General features: G+C 49.9%; 1 protein-coding gene across 9 annotated transcripts in view; it reads right to left on the bottom strand.

Moving 5' to 3' along the window:
* The window catches only part of Agap1 (ArfGAP with GTPase domain, ankyrin repeat and PH domain 1), a 526,342-nt gene that overhangs the window by 148,538 nt on the left and 352,777 nt on the right, over window positions 1-25,027 (bottom strand). For 7 of the 9 annotated variants that reach the window (XM_045148441.1, XM_045148443.1, XM_045148445.1 and 4 more), the window contains one exon: window positions 22,371-22,529. The exons of the other annotated variants lie outside the window; for them this stretch is intronic. In XM_045148441.1, coding sequence (XP_045004376.1) covers window positions 22,371-22,529 — 159 coding nt within the window. The remainder of the gene's footprint in view (window positions 1-22,370; window positions 22,530-25,027) is intronic. 9 annotated transcript variants of the gene reach the window in all.

The raw sequence follows: 25,027 nt of genomic DNA, 5'->3' as shown, positions 1-25,027 counted from the left end.
TCTGGAGTTTGACTGCAGTGGCTGGAGGCCCTGGTGCACTATATTGTCTTGTTTCTCTCTCATAAAATAAATAAATATATATAGTAAAATAAAAGAATGGATGTTATTAAAGAAAAAAGTGTGTGTCAAGCAAAGTGCTTGCTGAGGGAGCATGAGAACCTGAGTTCAGATGCCCGGAAACCAGGCAGAACCTGGCATGGCGGCCCATGCAGTGCTGGGAAGTGGAGAGAGAAGGCTCCCCGGGGTTTTCTGGCTACCAGTCTTTCAGTGAAAGACGCTGTTTCAAAAAGTAACGTGGAAAGCAAATGGGGAAGACCTGGCACCCATTTGTGTGCACACACCACCAAAAGACGTGCCAAGCCAGACAAGTGCAGCTCTAAGAACTGACTCTGAGTCATCTCTGATGCAGACAAAACAGCCCGCCCCAGCCACAGCCATGTACATAAAACTCAGGGCTCTTAATACTATTTAACCACCGGCTGACAACTCGGCCTACATACCCTTCTAGCTGGAGCACTACGGAGAAGAAGTGATCAGCATATTACCATGATAAATTACATCTTCTTTTCCCTTGGGCATTTGTGTAACCTTTTGATATATTTGAAGCCAACTGTGGAAAGCATCAGTTTATTTTTTAAAGGAAATCAGATGTTATTTGTAAGGTCTGTCCTTCCCTTGGCCTGTGCTCATGGAAGCAGCATCCTGTAAGCACACACACATAACATGATTCCACCCTTCTCCCCTAAACGGTAATCTGGAGGGCATCTCTGCCTCATGAAAATGACCCTGGTAGCTCCCAAGCCTCTGCTGAAGGTGGGTGGCACACCCCAACCAGGAGGACAGATAGCATCTTGGTGTCAGGGGCCTCAAACAGATTAAGGTACAGGCACTTGCAAGAGAGACCCCTCAACCTGGCTGCCCCAGCTGGGCTCCGACTATTGCCCCAGTCAAGGGCTGGGGGACATCCAGCAGGGCAGGACAACCTGTCCCTCAAGTCACCCAGCTGGGCAGATGCTTTAACAAGCTTGGTTCCGCTGGGCATTCATCCATGGTGACCCAGAGCACAGAGCGGCAACCAGAGGCCAACAGGACAATGCTCCTCTCCGCTCAGCAGCCTCGGTGACACGCTCAGGAGTGTGTGTGTGTATCTCCCTCTCTCTGCTCTAACTACAACTTCCACCCTGTATCTGCTGGGGAGCGGTGGTGATTAGTAGTGGAATAAAACAGAATATGGGAGAAAACAAAAACAAGCCTCCAACAGTATGGTGGTACAGGTCTGTAATGACAGTTCTCCAGAAGGAGAGGCAAGAGGATTGCCAGTTCCAAGCCACACTGTCCAAATATGTGTGCAATGCACACACGCCATTTACAGACTGATACAATACTGACTTTCAGTTTCTTGTCACATGTGTTCCTGAGTACGGGTACCCGGCACAGGTGAAGTCAGAGGACAGCCCTTGCCTCTCACCTTGCTTGAGCTGGGGCCTATCTTTCTGATGCTCAGTGCCGCAGCCCCCCAGACTAGCTGTCTGGTGAGCGGGATTCTGTCTCCATCTCGCATCTTGCTCTAGGTGTTCTGGGATTAGAGAAGCCTGCCACAGCTTTTGGCTTTTTTTAAAAAGGTTTTTTTCTTCTTTAATCTTTTATATATTCACTTACTTATCTGAGAGACAGAGAGAGGCAGATAGAGAAAACTGGCACGGTAGGGCCTCCAGCCACTGCAAACGAACTCCAGAAGCATGTGCCACCTTGGGCACTGGCGTACGTGGGTCCTGGGGAATTGAACCTGGGTGTTATGGCTATGCATGCAAGTGCCTTAACTGCTAAGCTATCTTTCCAGCCAGCTTCTGGCTTTTTAACATGCGTCCTGGGCGTCCACACTCAGGTGCTAGTGCTCATGCTTATGTAGCAAGTCTTTTACTCCCCAGCCCAATCCTCTTTTTTTATTTTATGCAAAAGAGCAAGAGTGAGCGAGAGACAGTCAGAGATGACAAGCCAGGGCCTCCAGCTGCTGTAATTGAACTCCAGATGTGTGCACTGCTGTGTGCACATGTGTGATCTTGCATGCTTGTGTCACCTGTGTCTGGCTTACATGGGATTTGAAGAGTCAAACACGGGTCCTTAGGCTTTGCATGCAAGCGTCTTAAGGGCTAAGCCATTGCTCCAGCTGCCAATCCTAACTCTTTAATGCTATGGAATGATAAACATACAATGAGCACTTTATATACCTTTGCCTAAGTGAGCCCCAAGCCTAAGGTGTTGGTGTTGTAGCTATATAACCTTGCAATAGTATAGTTTTGATAAAGATAAATTTTAAAAGTTCCCATATTTATTTATATTATTTGTGGATCAATTCTATTAAATAAAAAATTAAAGTGTGAGGTGACCTCTTTGACAGTCTGTGAACATGTCTGATGTTTTATTAGAGTGACTACTGGTGACCACTGACCAGCATGTCTTACTTCATGGAGGGTCAGGGCTGGAGCACCTCAAAACTTCCACGGCCTGAGGAGCAGGCGGTGTGAGCCTGCCTGCGCCTATAATTCTGCCATAATGTGTGCGATGAAATCAAGAAGTGGGGCCATGGGGCTGTGAGGGTCATCTGTGCACTAGAGACTGCAGTCAATCCGATGTGTTTACTGTTCGTGTTAATCTGGCACGCTAATCTGCTTCTATCAAATTCATCAGTCTGGTGTGCGTGAGAAGAGGCAGATGACGCTTATGTCGACCTCACTCGCACACAGTCTGCTTGAAGTCATTGCACCACCACATAGATGGAGCAGGGAGACAACAGGAGGTTCTAGGACCAGATGGCTTATGCGCAGAGCAGAGTAGACACTGCTTGTTTGAGACAAGGTCTTGGTATGACTCACAGGCCTGTACCACCATACTCAGCCTTTGACCGCTTGTTTCCATTGGAACTGCAGCTAGGACTTGTGCTTAAAAGGAGTCCAGTGGCTTCCCGCCTCTGTCAAACTCTAAGGTCTGATGTGCAGAGCGACAGAAGGCTGGCGGTGGGATCCGTCTGCAGCCTCAGCGTCCCACCCTCCAGGGTGCTTAAGCAGACGGCCCTGGGAGTTACTCTTCTCACTGTTGTGACGAGTTATCTGATGAGGAGCTTAAAGAAGCACTTGGCTTCAGAGAGGTTCATCGTGGTAGGGAAGACATGGTGTCAGAAGCACTGGCCATAGAGCAAAGAGGAAGCAGAGAGAGGCGAGGGGTTCGGTACTCAAGCCAGGACCCCAGCCCATGTGTTGGTGGTGCCCATACTTAGGATGGGCCTTAACACCCCAGTTAACCTAATCTGGAAAATCTCTCACAGACATGCTCAGAGTCTGGGGTGATTCTAGATTGTCAAAATTGACAATTAAGACTGAAGTCAGCTTGGTTTATTCTGGCTTCCCAGCGAAATAATTACCAGCCACTACAGTCTTAATTCCACACAGAAATCCTTTCCAGCAATGGAGAGAGAGCACAGTTTAAAGAAATCCAGTAATTCTGACCACTGCAACCATGGGGAAGAGGCTTCATAGGAGGTGGGAACGCCCCTGACGTTTCTGTGTTCCACTCCCGTGAGTCTCAGGATAACCTGCAGCCTTGGCAGGAAACACGTGGGGCTAGTGAGTGCTGCAAATTTCTAACAAGAATGATTATTTTAACACACCCAGCAATCTATGAAGTGTTATGCAAAGGGACCTGACACCACCATAGAGATATAAGCCCCAGTGATTGCTTCGTAACCAAGATCTTCAAAACGAAGATCATTTCACTTCCACGCTGTGTTGAAGAATACTCCCTTCAGAAGGGTCCCATAACATTAGATGGATGCACCTTATTTTGTCTTTTCCCTCCACATGAGAAATCAGACAAAAGCCCCTGACAGTCGTATTTAATAACTCAGACTGGGGTGGGATGTTGCTTAGTGGCAGAGTGCTTGCTGACCACATGCAATGCTTTGGGTCCCTTGTGCAGCAGAGAAAGACAGCAACTAGCATCAAACTTACTTCTGACAAAAGAAATGCATGATTTATTATTATACTAGTCAAAACTCGCTAGCCTGGGCTGGAGAGATGTCTCACTGTTTTTGCTTACAAAACCTGACAGCCCAGGCTCAATTCCCCAGTACCCATGTAAAGATGCAGAAGGTGGCAAAAAAAAAAGCACCTGGGGTTTGTTTGTAATGACAGGAGGCCTGGCATGCCCATTCTCATTCTTTCTCCCTGCCCCCAAATAAATAAATACATATTTATTTGTTTAAAAGAACCACAAAAATCCCACTAATTTTATTTGTTGTGACAAACTTTACCATACTATTTCTACCACTATTTTGGAACGCGGGTTTTGTTCTAGCTGACAGAAAAAGGAAAGAAAAAAAGAGATAAGAAAAATGAAAAGTATTCTAAGCTCCTGGGGTGGATTTGCTTGCAGTTTCAAGCATTTTCCCCATCAGGGCTAAAATTTGTCAATACACTTCAGTCAGGTGCTGTGGTTGATCTTTGGGGAAATTGCTTTAAAATAAAATGAAAGATAAGATTGTGTTCCAAAACATAATGACTGACATTTTTCTCTTTTTCCTTAAGCAAAAGCTGAAGCCCCCTGTGGCTGACGGAAGGGTCAGGAGTGGGTGCAGCAACTGCTATCCATCAAAGAATACCTCATTCTCATTCCTCTTGCCTACTGCTGCCTTTGATCCCCTGGAGCGAGGTTAAAAGCAGCTACTACCACCAGCTTCCAGCCCAGGAGAGACCCCCCCCCCCCCGCACGCGTCACCCTCCTGTGCTCCCCACTGCTGGGCCAGGCTTCCAACACTGCTGATCTCCCCTTGCTTCACTTCCACCATTCATCCCTGCCCACGCCCCCCCACGTCCTGCGGCATGGTTCCCCCACTCGGCTCAGGGCCCTGCTGCTTGCCAGCTGGAGTGGCCTTGCTAAGCTGTGAGGAGCCTCAGTCACCATCAAGTGATGGGGATTTTCCTGAAGCGAGTAATCTGGGCCAGAGACTGGAATGACTCTCTTCCTCTAGATCTGCATGAGTGCGCTGGGGCTATAACCCTTGGCTAGACGGACACTGGTGCCTGCTCAAATTCTCACTCGCCAGCTCTAACACAGATCTTTGTCTGGCTGGATAGCACATTTTAAAATATTTCATTTATTTATGTACGACGGGGGGGGGGGGGCGAGAGAATGAGAATGGGTGCACCAGGGCCTCTAGTCACTGCAAATGAACTCCAGATACATGCTAGAGCATCTGGCTTTACCTGAGTACTGGGAAACTGAACCTGGGTCCTTAGGCTTCACAGGCAAGCGCCTTAGCCATTGTGCCATTCTATAGCCCCATGGATAGCTCTTACTAGCTGCTCAGGCATGTCACATTTGGTCCTTAGCTGATGGTGCTGTTTGGGAAGGTTGTGAACCTTTAGGAGGTAGAGCCTTGCTGGAGGAAATGCATCACTTGGGGGGGGGGGCTTTGGGGCTTTATATGCTACCCCCACTTCCTGTTCACACTTTCTTCCTGATGGGATCCAATGTGACCAGCTGGGCCCCTCCTGCTTCCTCCACTCTGTCCTTGCCACAATAGAATGCATTCCCTGCAACTGTAAGCCAGCATGAAACCTTCCTTCCACAAACCACTTCATGTCACGTATCTGGTCGTAGCAATGAGTAATCAAAACAAATATGACCTTTCCATCTCCGGAAGCAAAGGTCCCCAGGGAGCAGCTTTGTGGCTAGGTTCAATGTCCCTGCATTGGCCTCAGAAAGGATGAAAAAGAAACGTCTTCCTCCAAGAAATGCAAGTGAGGTTTCTGTGGTGCTTTGACTCAGGTGTCCCCCATAAACTTATGTATTCTGAGTGCTAGTTCCCCCAGCTGATGATGGCAACTGGAAATTAATGCCTCCTGGAGGCAGTGTATTATTAGAGGTGGGTTTATGGGTGTTATAGCCAGTGTCCCCTTGCCAGTGTTTGGCACCCTCTCCTGTTGCTATGGTCCACCTTATGTTGGCCAGGAGGTGATGTCCACCCTCTGCTCATGCCATCGTTTCCCCCTCCCATCGTGGAGCTTCCCCTCCAGCCTGTAAGCGAAATAAACCTCTTTTTCCCACAAGCTGCTCCTGGTTGGATGATTTCTACCAGCAACGTGAACCTGACTAACAGTTTCTAATGCTCAATGTCAGAATACTTCCTGAGCAAGGCAGTGGGCAGAAGTTTTCATTCTGCACTGCGGATCCCGCACTCGGGCCCGTGGCGCCGGAGCTGGCAGCGGTGCACCCTGAGCAGTGCACACGAAGCAAGCCGTGGCGCGGCCGGCCGGCTCAATGCTGCGGAAGCGACTCACTGTCCTCGGGTCTCGCTTAATAAGAAGCAGGGAAAACACACGCTGCTGACGTGAGTGAAGAGAGTGGGGGGTCCCCAGGCTTAGTGTGTACAACAGGCGTAAGGGGAACCCATTGAGCACGCTCAGAGTGGCAGTTCTACGGAGCCTCCGACACTCTGGGGGACCCAGCAGATCTGCCCAAGTGTCAGAAGAGGAAGAAGAAGCGCGTGGCGGGGAGCCGAAGACCAGGCCGAGGTGAAGCACTGGGAGGAGTTTCGCGGAATTTTGAATTCCTGTGACACAGCGCAGACCTGCGACCACCCGGGCTGCTGTTACACTTGGGTACGGCTTACGTGTCACACGCCAATGTTTACGGGAAAATGATCCACGACAGCATGCGTGAAGGTGGGAGCCTAGGCTTAATGGCACATTTGGTCGTGTGCGTGCCAGGGAGAAAGTCCCAACTTGACTGGACCTAGAATCGCTTTGGTGACAAGCCTACGGGAATGTATGCGAGAGAGATTTGGACTAGGTTACTTTAAGACCCACTTTAAAAGGACCCACCTTCCATGGGCTGGAGGCCCAGACTGAATAGGAGAAAGTGGCTGAGTGCTGCTCATCACAGCGCTCATCTCCTTCTGCTTCCCGGCTACGGACTGAATGAGACCAGCTGCTTCTGCTCCTGCCACCACGATGCTTTGTAACCTGAACTGTAAGCTAAAAAAACCCCAAAAAACCAACCCCCCACCCACACTCCCTCTTTCCTCGAGCTGCGCTGGGCTGTATTCGGTCAGCAATGAGAGAAGCAGCGCACTCAGCCCAGGTCAGCATTTGGCTCCTCACCCGAGAGGGTCATATCCGACTTGGAAAGTTACACCATGCTCAGTCTAACTGAACACCAGTTGTGACCTGAGGTACAGTGACATGTCACAGTGCAATTCCACTGAGGGCTGGCAAGCCTTCGTGTGCCTGTGCAAAGGTTAGGCTGCAGGACCGCCCAGGATGCAGGGCCTCAGGCCTCTTCCGTGACACGGGCCCTGCTGCCTGGTCATCCCAGGTGCGTTAGCGCCAATGCCCTGTCCTACCATCCAGAGTGCAGGGCCGCTTCCCACCATCTCAGAGCCCCGGGCCCTTGCTCTTTTGAGAACCAGTTGGAGACTGAGCGTAAGTTCTCAGGTTCATCCCCTCATTTGTTTTCGAATGATAAAACTTGTATATAAAGAGACATTTATTTCAAACCCAGGATGAGTGGGTACTCAATGAAAGTTGAAGCAGGAAGAACAGGTCTCCTCTCCAACAGTTTCCTGCCTTTCCCAGCCACTGATGTCCACACAACCAGGGGCAGCCGAAGGGCAAAGGCAGCCCAGCCTGGCCCTCGGTGCAGCCTTCCATCTGCACACCGCACACCCCACCCTCCCCAAGGCAAGCAATTCCTTAGGACTCAGTTTTCCAGTTTAAGCCTGAGGGAAGCAAGGCCACATCGGAGCTGCAGTGCAGGTTTAGCACAAAACAGGAGGGAAGCTGCATTTTTTTTTTCGAGGTGGGGTCTCACTGTAGCTCAGGCTGACCTGGAATTCACTCTGTAGTCTCAGGGTGGCCTTGTATTCATGGTGATCCTCCTGCCTCTGCCTCCTGAGTGCTGGGATTTAAGGCGTGCGCCACCACGCCTGGCTGGGCTGTGCTATTTAAATTTTTTGTTGTTGTTCATTTTTATTTATTTGAGAGTGAGAGAGAGAGAGAGAAAGAAAGAGGCAGAGAGAGAGAGAGACAATGGGCACGCCAGGGCCTCCAGCCACTGCAAATGAACTCCAGACACGTGCGACCCCTTGCGCATGTGGCTAACGTGGGTCCTGGGAAATCGAGCCTCGCACCAGGGTCTGTAGGCTTCACAGGCAAGCGCTTAAACGCTAAGCCATCTCTCCAGCCCTGGACTGTGCTTTTAAACAGAATACTGATGACCTGGTCCCTTCCTGTTTCTCTCTTTTTGCTTCCTGACAGCATTTTCTGCTCTCACCGTGTGCTTGTTCACCACAGTCCAAACCAATGGGTCAAGCAACCATGGAACAAAGCCTCAACATCTATGAGCCAAATAAATCCTTCTTCCTTGTGAGTTGGCTTTCTCATGTTTTTTCCCAGTGACAGAAAGCTACCATAGGTTCCCAAGAAGAGCACATGACAAGGCCCTGGGATGAGAGACACAGGATCACACACAGTTGTGGTAGAGGTGGGACAGTCACACCTGCTGCTTGTACTGACACCTTTCCAAGTTAATCCACAGGAAGCAGCTTTCAATGTCTGCGTGGCGTGCCCGTGAGGATGTGCCAGTCCTCTACCATTGGTCATGCATGTTTTCAGATAGTATGGAAATGAACACACTTACACAGTTATTTTCCTTGAGTAACATTAAATAACTCTACTTGGGAATGTTGTGGAGAAGTTTAACATACTAACATTATAACAGGATCTGATTTTTGAAAATAAATAATCACAACCACCCAAACTGGTAGGTTGTGTAGCACTGACTGTCCTTTAAAACCAAGGCCTTGTTCTGTAGCTATGGGGTGTCACGCATGTACCTGGATCCGTGCATCACTGCTCCATAGCTATGGGGTGTCATGCGTGTACTTGGATCTGTGTATCACCGCTCCATAGCTATGGGGTGTCACGCGTGTACTTGGATCCGTGCGTCACTGCTCCGTAGCTATGGGGTGTCACGCGTGTACTTAGATCCGTGCGTCACCGCTCCATAGCTATGGGGTGTCATGCGTGTACTTGGATCTGTGTGTCACCGCTCCATAGCTATGGGATGTCACGCGTGTACTTGGATCTGTGTATCACTGCTCCGTAGCTATGGGGTGTCACGCGTGTACTTAGATCCGTGTGTCACCACTCCATAGCTATGGGGTGTCATGCGTGTACTTGGATCTGTGTGTCACCGCTCCGTAGCTATGGGGTGTCACGCGTGTACTTGGATCTGTGTGTCACTGCTCCGTAGCTATGGGGTGTCATGCGTGTACTTGGATCCGTGCGTCACTGCTCCGTAGCTATGGGGTGTCACGCGTGTACTTGGATCTGTGTATCACCGCTCCGTAGCTATGGGGTGTCATGTGTGTACTTGGATCTGTGTGTCACCGCTCCGTAGCTATGGGGTGTCACGCGTGTACTTGGATCTGTGTGTCACCGCTCCGTAGCTATGGGGTGTCACGCGTGTACTTGGATCTGTGTGTCACTGCTCCGTAGCTATGGGGTGTCACGCGTGTACTTGGATCTGTGTATCACCGCTCCGTAGCTATGGGGTGTCACGCGTGTACTTGGATCTGTGTGTCACCGCTCCGTAGCTATGGGGTGTCACGCGTGTACTTGGATCTGTGTATCACCGCTCCGTAGCTATGGGGTGTCACGCGTGTACTTGGATCTGTGTGTCACCGCTCCGTAGCTATGGGGTGTCATGCGTGTACTTGGATCTGTGTGTCACCGCTCCGTAGCTATGGGGTGTCACGCGTGTACTTAGATCCGTGTATCACTGCTCCGTAGCTATGGGGTGTCACGCGTGTACTTAGATCCGTGTATCACTGCTCCGTAGCTATGGGGTGTCACACGTGTACTTGGATCTGTGTATAACCGCTCCGTAGCTATGGGGTGTCACGCGTGTACTTAGATCCGTGTATCACCGCTCCGTAGCTATGGGGTGTCACACGTGTACTTGGATCTGTGTATCACCGCTCCGTAGCTATGGGGTGTCATGCGTGTACTTGGATCTGTGTATCACTGCTCCGTAGCTATGGGGTGTCACGCGTGTACTTGGATCTGTGTATCACCGCTCCGTAGCTATGGGGTGTCATGCGTGTACTTGGATCTGTGTATCACCGCTCCGTAGCTATGGGGTGTCACACGTGTACTTGGATCTGTGTATCACCGCTCCGTAGCTATGGGGTGTCACACGTGTACTTGGATCTGTGTATCACCGCTCCGTAGCTATGGGGTGTCATGCGTGTACTTGGATCTGTGTATCACTGCTCCGTAGCTATGGGGTGTCACGCGTGTACTTGGATCTGTGTATCACCGCTCCGTAGCTATGGGGTGTCATGCGTGTACTTGGATCTGTGTATCACCGCTCCGTAGCTATGGGGTGTCACGCGTGTACTTGGATCTGTGTATCACCGCTCCGTAGCTATGGGTGTCACACGTGTACTTGGATCTGTGTATCACCACTCCGTAGCTATGGGGTGTCACGCGTGTACTTGGATCTGTGTGTCACCGCTCCGTAGCTATGGGGTGTCATGCGTGTACTTGGATCTGTGTGTCACCGCTCCGTAGCTATGGGGTGTCACGCGTGTACTTGGATCCGTGCGTCACCGCTCCGTAGCTATGGGGTGTTAAGCATGTACTCAGACATACATGTCACTACACTCTTAAGTACGAGGTGTCACAAGTGTACTAATACAAAGGCCAATAGGGAGTTGAGCATGAATGCGCGTGTGTGCACAGGGCTGAGTATGGAGGAACTCTGATGTCCTCCTCTGGAATACTGGCCTCTTCTTTTGAGACAGAAGCTCTCCTTAGGCTGGAGCTGTCATTAGGCTAGACAGGGAACCCAGGAGCCGCAGGGGTCCTCCTGCCTCCACCTCCCCAGCTCTGGGACAGCAAGCACATACCACCACGCCCAGCCTCCTGTGGGCATTTTGGGACCGAAATCAGGGTCTCCTTGCGTGGAGAGCTCTTTACTAAAGGAGCCACTGCTCCACCCCAGCCCCTAAGCTTCCATTTCTGATGTACACAAAGTGATTCTGTTTTCTAATTTGGCTACTTATGGGACATATTTCTAAAGTGTCATGCTGAGCTCAGCTAGACTTCAAATTCCAGCAAAGGACCAGTTGTTTACAAACCTGTGAAAGCAGAGTAACTGCGTGAAAGGGTGTCTTGGCAGGCTGCCAGTGTGACCAACACATTATTCAGGAGCTCTCGCTGAACCCGAATCCTGAACTAAAACCAACAAGAGATCAGGTGTGGCAATTACATAACCACATGGTCATTGGTAATATTAAGCCCAGTATCCTATATTCAAATACAATCATGATTTTTCCTGCAAGTAAGTATACATTGTAAGAGGCTCTGAAATATAATAGGAACACTTCCTTGAAAATGTAGTAAGATTTTAAAAATCCCACTGCAGAAATAATTTAGTAATTAAAATAACATTTATAACTAAATATGCTTCTTCATGAAAGGGTAAAATTTTAAGTCTTTTTAAATAACCATCTGCTTCTATGTGATATAAAAATTTTAGTATCCTTGTGCAATTAATATTAATATCACTTTCTGCTAATAATCTTATCTGTCAGTTAATAAAACAAAGATGTAACATAAGAAATGTTCACTGAAAGAGCTTTAAGGAGACAGAACCCCAGCAGGACACCGACCACAGAGCAGCAAATGCAGGGTGGACTCGAGGCTGGACCTAGGCGGCCACACACAGTGCTCTGTCCATTTCCTCCTGGCGCCTTACCACAACTTTCCTTACTGCTATCACCCAGGGCCCACCGTCACATCAACTCATCTATCTTTTCCCTGCCTACCCCTCTCCTATCCCCTATGGTACATATTTATAAATTCTAGATAGGAAACAATAGGGGGAGGGTCAAAAAAGACCTAACTTTATGTCACCAGCTGATGTCTCCAGGAGATGGTGAACTACAACACCTCACACTACCTGAGCAAACCACAGAAATGCATTTCCTGCCTAACCGTAGCTCCAGACCCAGGGGAAAGTTCTTCATGGCTTAAAGATACGCAACGTGAAATCAGGCGTCTGAAGTGATGCGGCTGGACATGTGTGTGGACGTGTGACCCATCTTTTCGTGCTGCTTTTCTTTTCATTTTTTAAAAGATTTTATTTATTTATTACAGTCAGAGAGAGAGAGAGAATGGGTGCACGAGGGCTTCCAGCCACTGCAAACAAACTCCAGATGCATGCGCCACTTTGTGCATCTGGCTTACTAGGACCTGGTGAACTGAACCTGGGTCCTTAGGCTTTGCAGGCAAGCTCCTTACCCGCTAAGCCATCTCTCCACCCCATGCTACCTTTCTTGATTTGTTATTTTGTGTTGCTGCAGAAAATCATGCTTCCTGCTTTAAGAAAAGATTACTCTAAAACTGAAAATTTGCAGCAGCTGAAAATGTAAGGGCAAGCAGAGAAAACATCAACAATGACAAAGCTAGTAAGTAATTTCATAACACAAATTTTCTGTTTTAGGAAGTTTTAAACATTGAAGTTAACACATCGCTGTGCTAGGGCAACGAGAAGTGATTTGGCCCCAAAGTAGAGAACCACGGAATGACGCAGCTTCTGGGAACCTCCCCTGGTCTCTGGAGCCCTGGGAGGGAGGGGAAGACCCACTGCCCATCTGCTCTCCTCACCCTGGTCAGTCGCCTGATGACTCAGAGAACTCAGAGAGTGCTCAGAATCCCAGCACTCTCCCCAAGAGCTATTCGTTTCTGAGCACACCACTGACATGTCAAGACCCTATTCTCATCTCTCCTCTGATTCTTCCTTCCAGCCAGGCCCCAGTGGTCCAAACACTCCACACACTTCCCCCGAACGCATAGCACACACTCTCCACCTACGGAAGTCTTCGCAGCACTGAAGACTCATGTGATGTGACTGTCTTCTCGGGGGCTATTTCCAAATAGACCCTGGGGTCCCTAACACATGGCAATGTGCTCAGTGCTACAGACTGTCTGATGTTGGTACGTGCAGGGGGCTGGATCCAGGGCCCCTGGGATACTCACACATGCAATGGGACTTGTGCAGTCCTCCCATATACTTCAAGCCCTCTCTAAATACCTCACAACCCCTACTACAACATGAATGCCAAGCACATGGCGTTACCTTAGAAATGAGAGGACAATAAAAATGTCTACGCATGTTCAGCACAAACACAAGTGTTTCTCCACGTGCTGTCGGCCTGGCCTGTGACTAATCCACAGACGCAGACCCACCACGGCAGAAGGCCGACTGCACTTGTTAAATGCATGCATGCAAACATGCACGGCTGTTGCAGCCTCACCAGAAAACCCGTTTAGTAGCCCAGGCATTTGTGCAAGTGGACTCTGGCATGCAGACCCACCGAAGTCCTCTCACCTTCACCTCCCTTATCCTCACTTGACAAAGTACATTTCAATTTATTTACTTATTGATTATCTGACTCTCTCCTTACTGTCCCAGAGAGATTCGGAACTGCTCAGGCCCTGGATCCACTCTCAGCTGCGGGGTGATGTGGCGCTCAGTAAGTGGTTGGCAAATACTCGTGGAATGAACGGAGTACGTTACCTAGAGGTACGTTACCCTGTAAACACACCTCATCACCTGCCAAGCTCACCTCTGGTTTTATTCATTACTCAGAAATGGGAGAAAATCTGGGGTAGAAATTCAGCTTAACTATACCTCAGATTTAAAAATCAGCCGTCTGATGTTCCTCCAAGAATATTGTTTGCCACAAACACTGTCATCAGCATGGTCTGCTCCACTAAGAAATGCTTCTTTGGGCAAGATACAGAGCATGGAGATAAAGGTGTTTAACCTGAAAAGTTCAAATGATGGCGCCAAAGGACATCCACAGAGGTCTTGGGGCTCCCTCCCAAGTCCACCAACTTGTCCCAATCACCGTGGGGCCCACACCTACTTGAGGATGGACACACCAGTGACCCCCCCAGCACGCCCCCTCCCAGGCTCAGTAGAAACGCCCACTCTCACCCTGGTCAAGCGCTGTGTAGTTCAGGAAGCTCAAGAACATGGATGCAGACAAGCCAGCCCCAACGCCTCTCTTCCCACAGAACCTACGACAGGGTCATTTCCAACAGTGTCCACAGCAGGGCAGGGCAAAGCGGGAAGGCCTCTAGAAGGCCAAACAAGGGGCTCTAGCAACACGACAGGCAAGGGGCCCCAGTGGCTGAGAGGTAGAACAGGGAAAGTCCGGGGAGGACCAGGCGGGAGCGTGGTGGCAATGCGGCACGGCAGCGGCAGTTTGTACACGTGGGTTGCTGAGCCCGAGTCTAGGCCTTTAGTTCCGACTTCCAGGCCATTTCGTAGCCCTCTCATTCCTTGGAACAATCGTGGCACAGACAAACATGCAGGGGGTACAGGCCAGTCCTCCCTGTGCCCAAGGGCTCCTCTCTTCACACAGCGTTCTTGGGCCAGTGAAGCCAACCTGCTAAGGGTCAGCAGAGGGACACCTGCCCCAGCACCTCTGAGTCTGGTCTGACCTCCCCCCTGCTGCATCAGGAACTCTGGAAGGAGGTCACTTCCGTGTCCGGTGCCCAGCCCCCAGAGAGCGCTTAATGACAGTCACTGTCCCCTGACTGGTGGTGGCAGGGGCCTGCTGCTGAATTCTTGATGCCACTGCGCCTCCTGCTGGGGCACACAGCGGGGAGGCGTTTCTCTGAAAAACCCTGCTGTGGACAAGGCCGGGCCACGCCTTCCCACCAGGAGGCCTTCCCACCAGGGAAGCCAGTTCCTTCTGCTTGGGAAAAGTTCCCTTTGGGTCAAAGGAAAATGCAGCCTCTTGATAGAAGGGAGCTCAGAACCAAAGTATATTGGGGCACCGACCTTAGCATCGCTGTTACCAGGTAATTCTTGGTCATGGAGTCTCTCTTGTGCATGGGCCTGAGGTAGTTTAGGGTGGTTGGGCCCTCAAAAGTAAAAAGCAGACATGTCCTTGAGTGTGCTCTTGCCCTCTCCACTTGACTAGACATCAGAGAAAGATCATCTGGCCTTTCCTTATCTCTTGCCTAAAGGAGTTACCTATGTCAGTTTTCCCATAAACAACTGTGTCCCTCCCTGGGAAGGAGTTCTTTCCTAGAATTAAGGTTTAAATCTGATCCTGGCACTGTGGTTGGTTAAGCTCAGCCCCAAAACGTGGCATCATGGCTGGCCTCTTCCTGAGCCCGCCCCCAAGCCCACACCAATCAGCTGCCTTTCTCAGACTCCCCTGACTAAGGGAAGAACGCAACACAATAAGATCATAAACAGATGCTTACTAGGTGGGCACATGCCCTTTTCTTGGCTGTTCAGCTCTCCCGAGACCCGACCCCCAGGTCTCTGCTCGGGTAAGCCCATGTAGTCCCAGCCTGCTTGGGTGGGCTGGGATGATGAGGGGTAGGGACCCCTATTCCCATGTGGGCTTCACCCCTCTCACCTGCCTCATGGTGGGAGCTCTCTATACCTCCTCTTTCCTTCTCTTAATCTAATAAAGTCTCTCTAAGCCTTACCCCTCTGATCTATCGATTTTAATTCTTTAAATTCCTAAGACAAGAACCTGGGATATTCTAAATTCACTGGTGTGCTGGTGTATATTGGTATATGGTGATATATAGGCAAGAAATTCTAAAATTCCTGTTACTGTGATAAACTTGCCAGCAGTCCTGGCTTTTACCCACTGGAAACGAGTAGCTACCCACTGGAGATGGGGAGACTCCTCCCCGTTTTGACAACCCCAAATTTCTCCAGGTATTATGTACTGTCTCCCAGTGGGCAAACTAATGGTCTAGAAGATTCTGAGAGTCCAGGGGCTAACCAATAACTGACCATCTGTTTCAAATGCTTCTAGACTCCTGCCCAGCAAAGATACAAGGACTGCTGGCCTCCAGGTGTGAGCATGTCCGCTCCCTGTGCTGGTAATCAGGGAAGTGTGGGTCTGTCCTACTTCTCAGCGGTCAGCAGCTATTGCTGGAAATAGCCAGGAACTAAAGAGACAAAGTACAAAGTTACAGCGTTGTGATCAGGTGGGAAAACATCCACCTTTCCCCCTGTGGCCGGCTGCCCCAGGAAGCCTCTGCATTCTCCTTGGCCACATGCAGAGATAGGCGGGCAGGCTCTGCAGAGAAGGGAGCCAGGTCATCCCTTTAATGAGGCCGCCTAGCCTGGTGTGCAGAGAAGACCCCCTGGCGGCTGAGCCAGGAGTGCCTGCTTTGAGAGATGAGAGCTCAAGGGTAAGCTGAAGGTCGATGAAGGACCCCAAGGAATGGCTCTCTAGCACACGGGAGCTTTGAGAGGAAATGAATGTAGGGTCCATGTAAGAAGAGAAAATGTGTCACTATCAACCATGCATTTCCTTAAAGGCAAGGCCTATCAACAGGCAGGTCACCTGCATGATACTAGTGACAGTCCCTCCTTCAGAAAAAGAACAAAACACAGTGAGAAACACGTAGGCAAGACATGGGTTTGAAGTTTGGCTACTTCTGAAGCTGTGACCTTAGTTTCCAGTGTGTTTGAATCGGTGATAAGGTGCCATAATGACTCTCTTAGATGTGAGGTTTTAATAATAAGGGTTGTAAAATATGTCACCCGCCCCCCCTTTTAAAATCCTCTTACAAGTTAACCTTGTCAGAGCCCAGCGGTGTCACTCCACCGCCACCTGTTGGTCAGGCACTAGAATTGTAGGTATAATGTGTGTGTGTGGGGGGGTGGAGTAGATAAGAGAACGCAAACTAAAAATATTATAACTGAAGAAGTGGGCTGGAGAGATGGCTTAGTGGTTAAAAGCACTTGCTAGCAAAATCTAATGGCCTGGGTTCAATTCCATATCACCCATGTAAAGCCAGATGCACAAAGTGGAGCATGACTCTGATATTTGTTTGCAGTGGCAGGAGGCCTTAGCATGCCTATCCTCTTATTCTGTCTACCTCCTCTCTCTTTCTCTCTCTCAAATAACTAATCAAATATTATAAAACAAAATACAAACAAATTAAGGGGTGGAGACATAGCTTAGGTTTGGCACCTGCCTGTGAAGCCTACGGACCATTGTTCAACTCTTTAGATCCCATGTGAGCCGAAGCACAAGGTGACTCAAGAGCACACGCGTCTGGAGTTTAACTGTGGTGGCTGAGGCCCTGGCATGCCAATTCTCTCTCTCCTCCCGCCCTCTTTCTCTCTCATAAAGGTATGTGCCAAGAAACCCAGCAAAAATATATAAATTATAAATAGACAAAATATTAAAAAAAAAACCCCGAAGAACTGATAGCTCTATTTTTGGAGCCCATGAGGACAGTGTGCTTTCCAGAAAGTTTCTCTTCTCACAAGCAGGTTTGTGGGAACTTTCTGGGTCTGTTCTAGGGGAAGTGCTAAACAAAAGTAAATGTAGATAGTTACTAGAACAAAAAATTTTCTTAATGGAAAAATATATTGAAAGTTAGCAAAACTTAAGCACCTTCAGACCAGGATCTACCTTATATCCTAGCAGGAAGCCGCATGATGGAAACAGAGACTGAAGTGTACTCACAGACACACACACAGACACACACACACACACACACACACACACATATGCACACACACACGTGAAAGAGGTCAGGGGTCTGTGCTTGATGCTGACCTGGCTGTACAGGCCTGTGCAGCAGTGTGGAGAGGCTGCGGAGCAATGCTGAGGACTCTCATGGAGAAATGGAGCATTCACCAGTCTGCATGGCAGAAGATAAACTGTTGGACGGAAGCAATCGGGGATGGGGTGGAGCCACCAGAACAGCCTGACAGTCGGGAGGAAGGAGTGCGGCTGCTATGGCAACAGCCATAGCTGAGGCCATCAGCCAAGGCTAGCACTTGCAGGGGATGGTGTGGGCGTGTGTGGGGGGTGGTGACTGGGGCTGGGGGTAGACTGGTGGTGGCCAGATACTCCTTCTGAAGGCTGGCAGACTAATGCACAGGGGCGCTGACATTGGCTCTGGCCCTCTGCACGGAGGTGATGCATCTAAAAAACGGTGTCTCGCTTTAAAATGTGTTATGACATCCAAGTTTGCTACAAATGGCCTCTCAGGGGCCCCTGCTCCCTGCCGAATGCTCACTCCTAACATGTCCAGAGAAAATTACCTGTAGAGAAGATGATTAATAAGAAAAAAAGAAAAAAAAGAGGCTTCCAGTAAGATTCAAGAAAACCCTCGGCCAGTAGTTGTTGCAGAGATAATTGTACTGAATCTATCAATAGCTCCAAGCTGCCCCTTCATTGACTGCAAACAGCAATTTCTTTCACCCAGGATTATAAGTTGGTGTTCCCAGGCTCACTGCTGCTGTTTCCGTGATAAACAGTTTAAGCCACAACAGGATCTGACATGTAGATCAATTCTGGGTCCATAAAGAATCTACACAAGAGGTTCCAGGACAGGAATTTACAGCCACCAGTTTTTATTCTCTCTTGCTGCAAAAATTACTTCTGTCAAACACTTAGGAGAGTGAGGAAAAATGTAAAAAAATTAATTTTTCATGTACTACGGGAGCAGCCTGCTCCATGCAGAAGCTCAAGATGAATATACCCCACATTTTAAAACTTACGCTGCGCAGCGTGGGGTAGTTAGTGCAAGAGGGGTGCAATTCCCCCCGCGCTGCCTGCGAGCCAGCACACAGCAATTTGAAACCCCGAACGGAGCTGTCTGCATTTTCTCTAAGGGCAGATGCGAAGTTCATGTCAGCCATGCCAAATTCTATTAGACGTTTAATTCTAAACCTCAGGTACTTAAATGTAAAACCCTACGACAGTAATAGTCATAAAGCAGTGGGACATTCTGTCTCGCAGAACCGAGTCCTCTCTTCTTCTCTCAATTTAGCCAGCACCTCCTGTTTCCTGGTTTTCCCTGTTACAAAATCATCTACCTAATTAGGAGTTGTTCACGGCTGTTTAGCAGTACAAGACCTGGGGGGGTGGGGGGGCTCCTGGAGGTCGAAGGGAAGGGTGGGCATTCTCTGGAGCTAAGGTCTCAATTCAGGGCGGACCAGACAGCAGGGGCAGAATCACCGTGCTGCTCTGCTGTCACTATGTTCTGTAGTAACACTGGGCAAGGCGGATCCTTTACCAGTGACTCCGCAGGTGAGTTCCCCAGCTGCTGGGACCTCACAGCTCCTGCAGGCTCAGGGAAGCTGCTTAGGAAATTGGAATCCAAGCCACAGAGGGGAAGGCAGGGGTCAGGGTAGGGTGATGGAAAAATGGAGGATGAGAAAAAGAAGGGTTGCGGGGCTTGTATCAAATAAAAGCAAAAGAAAAGGCATGTCAGAGGCCCTCACTCACTCATGCTGTTTCCTTGGTGATCATTTCCCAAGCATCCAGGGGAACGTCTGTGCCACAGGTCAGGTCTTAGGATGCACTTGTAAACACGTAATCCTCAAGTGCCCATCAAGCCCTGTGCCCTAGTATACCTTAAGAATGGCTGGGGCCTGGCCCCTGATGAATCAGCGTACTAAAGGTGGGGATGGTACTAACCAGAGGTTGTGGGGTCAGCATCCTCACATATCTCGTAGGGCAGGACAGAGCCTGGGTGTCAACATTGCAGGTGGAGCTGTCTGACACCTCTTGGTCTGGGGACCACACTTGGAAAAGCAAGGACCTCATCTAGAGCAAGGGCTTTGAGATCACACCGGCAGCAAGGCGCCGCCATCTGTATTTTGCATTTTCTCTGTGGACGAAGAGTTCACATTTCTAAGCTACTCCGAAGGGCTGTGGTTGCGGCTGTGGCTATAGCTGGGCCCAGAAATACTGATGGAATTGAAGAGCTGAGGCCTGAAACCAGGCTCTGGCCAGGATGTGCCTGTAAACCGGCGATATTTAACCCTTCTACCAGAGTCTCCCCGTGGGGAAAAACGGAGGTAAGAGCCTCATCTACTCCGCAAGGATGGATGATAACAGTCACAAGAGGATCTCAAAAACAGCTGCCAGGATGGTATTCTCGCTCCAACAACATGCCGCGCATGGCAAACTGCCAATTTTTGGAGCATGGGCCACAAGGAAAAGCCTTGAAAAGTTGTAAGAATGGCACTGCCATACCGCATTTGGGGTCTTTCTAGACCCTTTCTCTGCAAGTTGTCTCAGCTGAGAAGCTCAGCGCTGCCTCCCACCATCCCCCTTCTAGAACCCTAATTCTATGCCACTGGCGCACATGCTCGCTGCTGCAGCTCCTGCTGTCCCAGTCCCTCCTCCTCTGTGCCTTTCCCCAAACTGCCCCTGCGGTTTTGCACACACAAACCCATGTAGTTCTTTAGGCAGGGCTCACATGTGGCTGTGGCCTTCCTTCCACATCCCTCAAGAGGCTGATACCCACAGCGCATGCCTATGTCTCTTACTTCCTGTATTCCTGTAACCTTAGCAACTTCGGGCCTTTCACGGACTCCCAGGTGAAACTGCCTTGCAAATTTAAAAACAACCTTTTAATTCAGGTGACTTCAGTCTTGTGCTATGTGAACATGTGTCCAGATCAACTTTTCTAGAGGGTCACTACCAACAAACCACAGGCCTAGAAATAATGGTGCCTGTTGTGACTATGGAAATGACCAGGGTATGTGCATGTAACTGAACTCCAATTGCTGCTAGTGGGCAGAAGCACCATGTACTGAGTTCTTCAGAGACAACTGGGCAGAAGGGTTAGGGGAATATATAGCTTGAAGGGTCAGTGGGATGACAGTCCCTTTTGGGAAGTTGCTTTGGCTCCCCTTTCCCTCAATACAACTCTCTTGCAGACAAGGAAGGCAAGCACAGAGCTGGCACTGGCAGGTTGGATGGCACCTCAGGGAATTTTCATCACAGAGCCATCAGAGCATGAGGAACGGCTTGGCAAGGCCGGGTCTGGGCAGTGGCATCAGGTACGCACACGAGGCTCTGGGAACACCCCTACCCCTGCACAGTCATGCTCCACATGAGCACACTTCCACTGGAAGGCTGCAGCAGACTGAACCTCACAGATAGTAACACTAATGGATAATCAATACTTGAAACTACTTGAAAATGAAATAATTAAGTTTCGGACTTGCTTCTCCTAACAACAGAGCTGTGGGAAAGTGGTTGGCAGTCATGGACTCCACGCTACAACCTGGGGTGTGGGTGCACAGATCCACTGGAGAAAACAGGCTGGCGAAGGCAAGGTGCTGCCCACTGAAGGCTGGCTGTGACTGAGGCGCACCCAAGTCTCACCCAAAGCTCACTCGCTACCAGGCCTGCAGGGCATCTGTTGTCAGAGGCCAGGGAGGGGACAGAGCTCAGGTGCGGACTTCGCAGTAAGTGCTCCACAGGGGAGTTCAAGGTTATCTGGGTGGGCTCAAGAGAGGCTGATGGTAGATGCTTCCTATTCACTGAACACCTTCCCCGGAGGGAAAAGGAGCCCAGGGCTGCAGTAGGAGCAATCTAGGCCCCTATGGCATCCTGGGGAACCGCTGCTCCTAACCCACTATTCCCTTGCTTTGGAGATGTGTCTGTGGGGCCTGGTGGAGCGGTGTGGATCAACCAGGGGCATGGATGTGTTTACCCAAAGCAAGTGTCCTGCTGCAGCAGCTGGTGGGTCCATGGGGAAGACCTGATGCGAAGTCTTTTAATTAGAACAAATTATGCTAAAATCACTCTCAAAACCCTTCTGATAGATTACATACAACAGTGGGAATTCCCTTAAATACCGGTGAACAGGCCATGGACAAAACACCATGGGCAAAGCCAGCTGCAACGGCAGTGTGCCCGCACCTGCATAATTCATGCTGTCAGATGCGTGTCAGGACAGCTTCCAAGGTGCACATCTGTCCCCTGAGAAGCAGGCCACACTTGTGAAAAAATGAAAATAAAAAAGGAAGCCTGGGAGTGAAAGATGCCAGGAGACACTGCAGAATTTGGAAGTGACACCAAGAATCCTGGACATCTGAGCAACAGAATGAGCTGAGCAAAGCTGCAGAAAACACGGACGGATGGTGGGATGCACGAGGCACGGCACGGGGGCTGGGGGTGGAGCCCCTGATGTTCTTTCAAAGCCCAGTCACCTGTCTTTCACATGACCCTAGGTAAGCCACATGTCCTAGCCACAGCCTCCATTCCTGAATCTGACCAGTGGGGATGAATGTTACGGCCTGACCGGAGAGGAACAGATGAGGCGATATGATGCGGTAACAGCCTGTCAAGGACAAAGCATTCCACAGATGGTGTAGCTGCCCCACGGCACCGGGCTCCAAGTGGAGCGCGGGCTCCTCTGGCGTCACACCCAGCCCCCGGCTTCCACGGAGGACCTGGAGGAGGCCGCGGTCCGTGGGGCTGCGCCCCCTCTTACCACTGCTGATGGCCGAGTTTGCAATGACCGTAGCCTCACTCCACTGGTCGGCACTGGAGACTGAGTAGGAGCGCTGGTGCGTGCCGTCAGGTCGGCTGTTGAAGGAGACCAGGCTGATGCCGCTTGCCATCTGAGACCCCGACGCACTAGTGACATTCCCTAGGAATAAACAAGTCGGGTGAACGCCACGGCCTCCTGCAGACCACAGAAGCCAGCACGACCCAGTTGACGGGGCCTCGTGCTGGTGCGTGTGCCTGACCCAGTGCCGCTCCTGTCCTGCCTGCGCGGCAAGTGTCATAAACACACACACACACACACACACACACACACACACACACACACACACGAAGGGACGACAGGGTGATGCCAGCATTAACGGTGCTCCATGGAGCAAGAAGAGAAGACAAGACACCCAAGTCCTGGGGAAGGTGTCACCTACAGGGCAAAAAGACTACCATGGGAGCCTGGCTGTGCCCACCCTGGTGGGAGTGTGTTGCTTTCAGATTGATTCAGACCCACCCTGATGGGCCACGCAGGAAATGCTGACTTCTTGGCTAGATACGTTGACTCCTAACTTTGAAAAGACTTTGCAGCACACATGGACTGATGACAAATGCTTTTGCAGTATACTTAATGGTTTGGGTCAGTCAGTTGCTCAACATCAAAATGGATTATCTGGTCACTCAAAATGTAATTAAGTGCTTTTCTCTGCAGCTCGGCCAATCATGCTTATGAAGTCTGTTAGGTCTACACAGAGTTCCTGGGAGGTATTGGTTTCATTTTTACAAGTTTCCCCTAATTGTTTTAGCCCAGAGCCAGTTTGGTTGTAAACTGTTCTAGAGGAAGGAATTGCAGGGCTTGGAGTGACCAGTCTACTAGCCGCTTCTAAGTCTGTCCAACTTTCAGAATTTTCTAAGATGCTTTGTGAAACTAGAGGTTTAGAAATCAGGCTTTGGATTTTGATTGCTAAGGGCCGGGGGAGAACACGCGTCCTGCAAAGCACGCCCAAGCTTCAGGTCAGCAGCCAAGAGTGCAGACCAGTGTCCCTCCATAGACACGTGTCTCCACTGCAGTACTACACAAGGGCCTGGGGAAGGGAAGCGTCATCCCTGAGCGCGCAGGGCACAGCCGCATGGTGCAGCTAAACAAAGGGACTTCCCTTGAGGAGACAGGTTTCTACAGTAAAAACAGCACAAAGCACAAACAAGCAAGGGCCACCTGCTTGATACTGTTTTCTGGACTGGGCACTTTGAATGTCACAAGGGACATTAAGTACAGGCGGTTCTCATGGCTATCTCCCAGAGTCCCAGCAGACAGAGCTGCAAGAGACTGCTGACATTTTCATGGCGGATGAAGAAAGGGGAATGAGGGACAAGGAAGAGAAGAGCACTCGGGAGAGGTGGCACATGCCTATAATCAATCCCAGTACTTGGGAAGAGGCAACAGGAGGACAGTGAGTTCAAGGCCAGCCTGGACTACAGAGAGAATTCCAGGCCAGCACGGTGAGACCCTGTCTCAAAGTCCTATTAAAGGTTGTCAAGCTGCCTCTGTAATACTTATGCTTGTACCCACAGGCTAATGCTGTCCTCAGCCTCAATCACAGACATTTCTCCTTGCAGTGGGAAGAGGTTAATGCCGATGCATGCCTGGCACAAGTACTAAGAAGTGGAGGTCGTATGTTCAGTCCCAAGAAGGGAGACCAACAGCACCCACCCCCAAGTGTCAGGGTATCGTGAGAGAGACAAAAAATGTTAACAGCCTGGGGCTGGGGGAGGAATACTGTCTTCTGAACACGACCTGGTCAATGCACTCGGGAACTCACAGAAGCTTCAGTGTCTTGCATGAGAGTGAGGCCATCGACATCTCCTTACGGATGGGGAAAGGTCACAGGGCACCCTACTCCTCCCAGGTGACCTAGTTATTAGCATTTAAGGGGTGCTAGTGTGGGGGAGTCATGTCTTCTCGGTGGTGTAGCCACTGTAAGTTGCCCATAATCCAGTAAATAGCCCTTCAACCATATCTGTACAAGCAACCTTAATTTTACCCAGTAGGGTGTCTCAGGCTTTCTCTCTCTCCCTCCCCCCTTCTTCCCCCCTCCCCATCTCTCTTTCACACACTCAAAAAGGATTAAGTAGGAAGAAGGGGTTTAGTGGGAGCTGGATAAAAGAGGGAAATGGGGTGAACTGGGACAAAAATGTTATATAAATCTATGAAACTGTTAAAAATAAAATTTAAAAATTATAAAGCAAAAGAATACAGTCAAATAAGATATAAAAATTCAAAAAAATAGTCACGAAGGGCTATTTATATTTTTAAGCTACAATGTAAGAATAAGGAAATCATCATATAGAGAAAACACAAAAGCAAAATCCTAAAACCAGAGAGAGCTCTGCACATCCCTGATCAGAGATGAAGCGTCTCCTTGTGCGATCATGCCTTCTACACTGGCCTGCCTGGCGTTCCCCTTCCGTGCAGCTAAGTTCCCCTCCTGTGCAGCTACGTGTCAAGATTCCTTCCAAGGAACCAGCTGGGCCCTCTGGAGCTAAGGACCCCTGACAAGATCCTGTGCTCCTGGCAGCCAGAGGGAAGGCCCCAGGCCAGCCGGATCTGCAGGATCCTTTAGCTTGCAAAGGTATACTGATCCAGTCAACCCAAGA

Source organism: Jaculus jaculus, chromosome 4 (genome assembly GCF_020740685.1).
Source record: "Jaculus jaculus isolate mJacJac1 chromosome 4, mJacJac1.mat.Y.cur, whole genome shotgun sequence".
Taxonomy (NCBI): domain Eukaryota; kingdom Metazoa; phylum Chordata; class Mammalia; order Rodentia; family Dipodidae; genus Jaculus; species Jaculus jaculus.
This window is presented reverse-complemented; position numbering and strand designations above follow the sequence as displayed.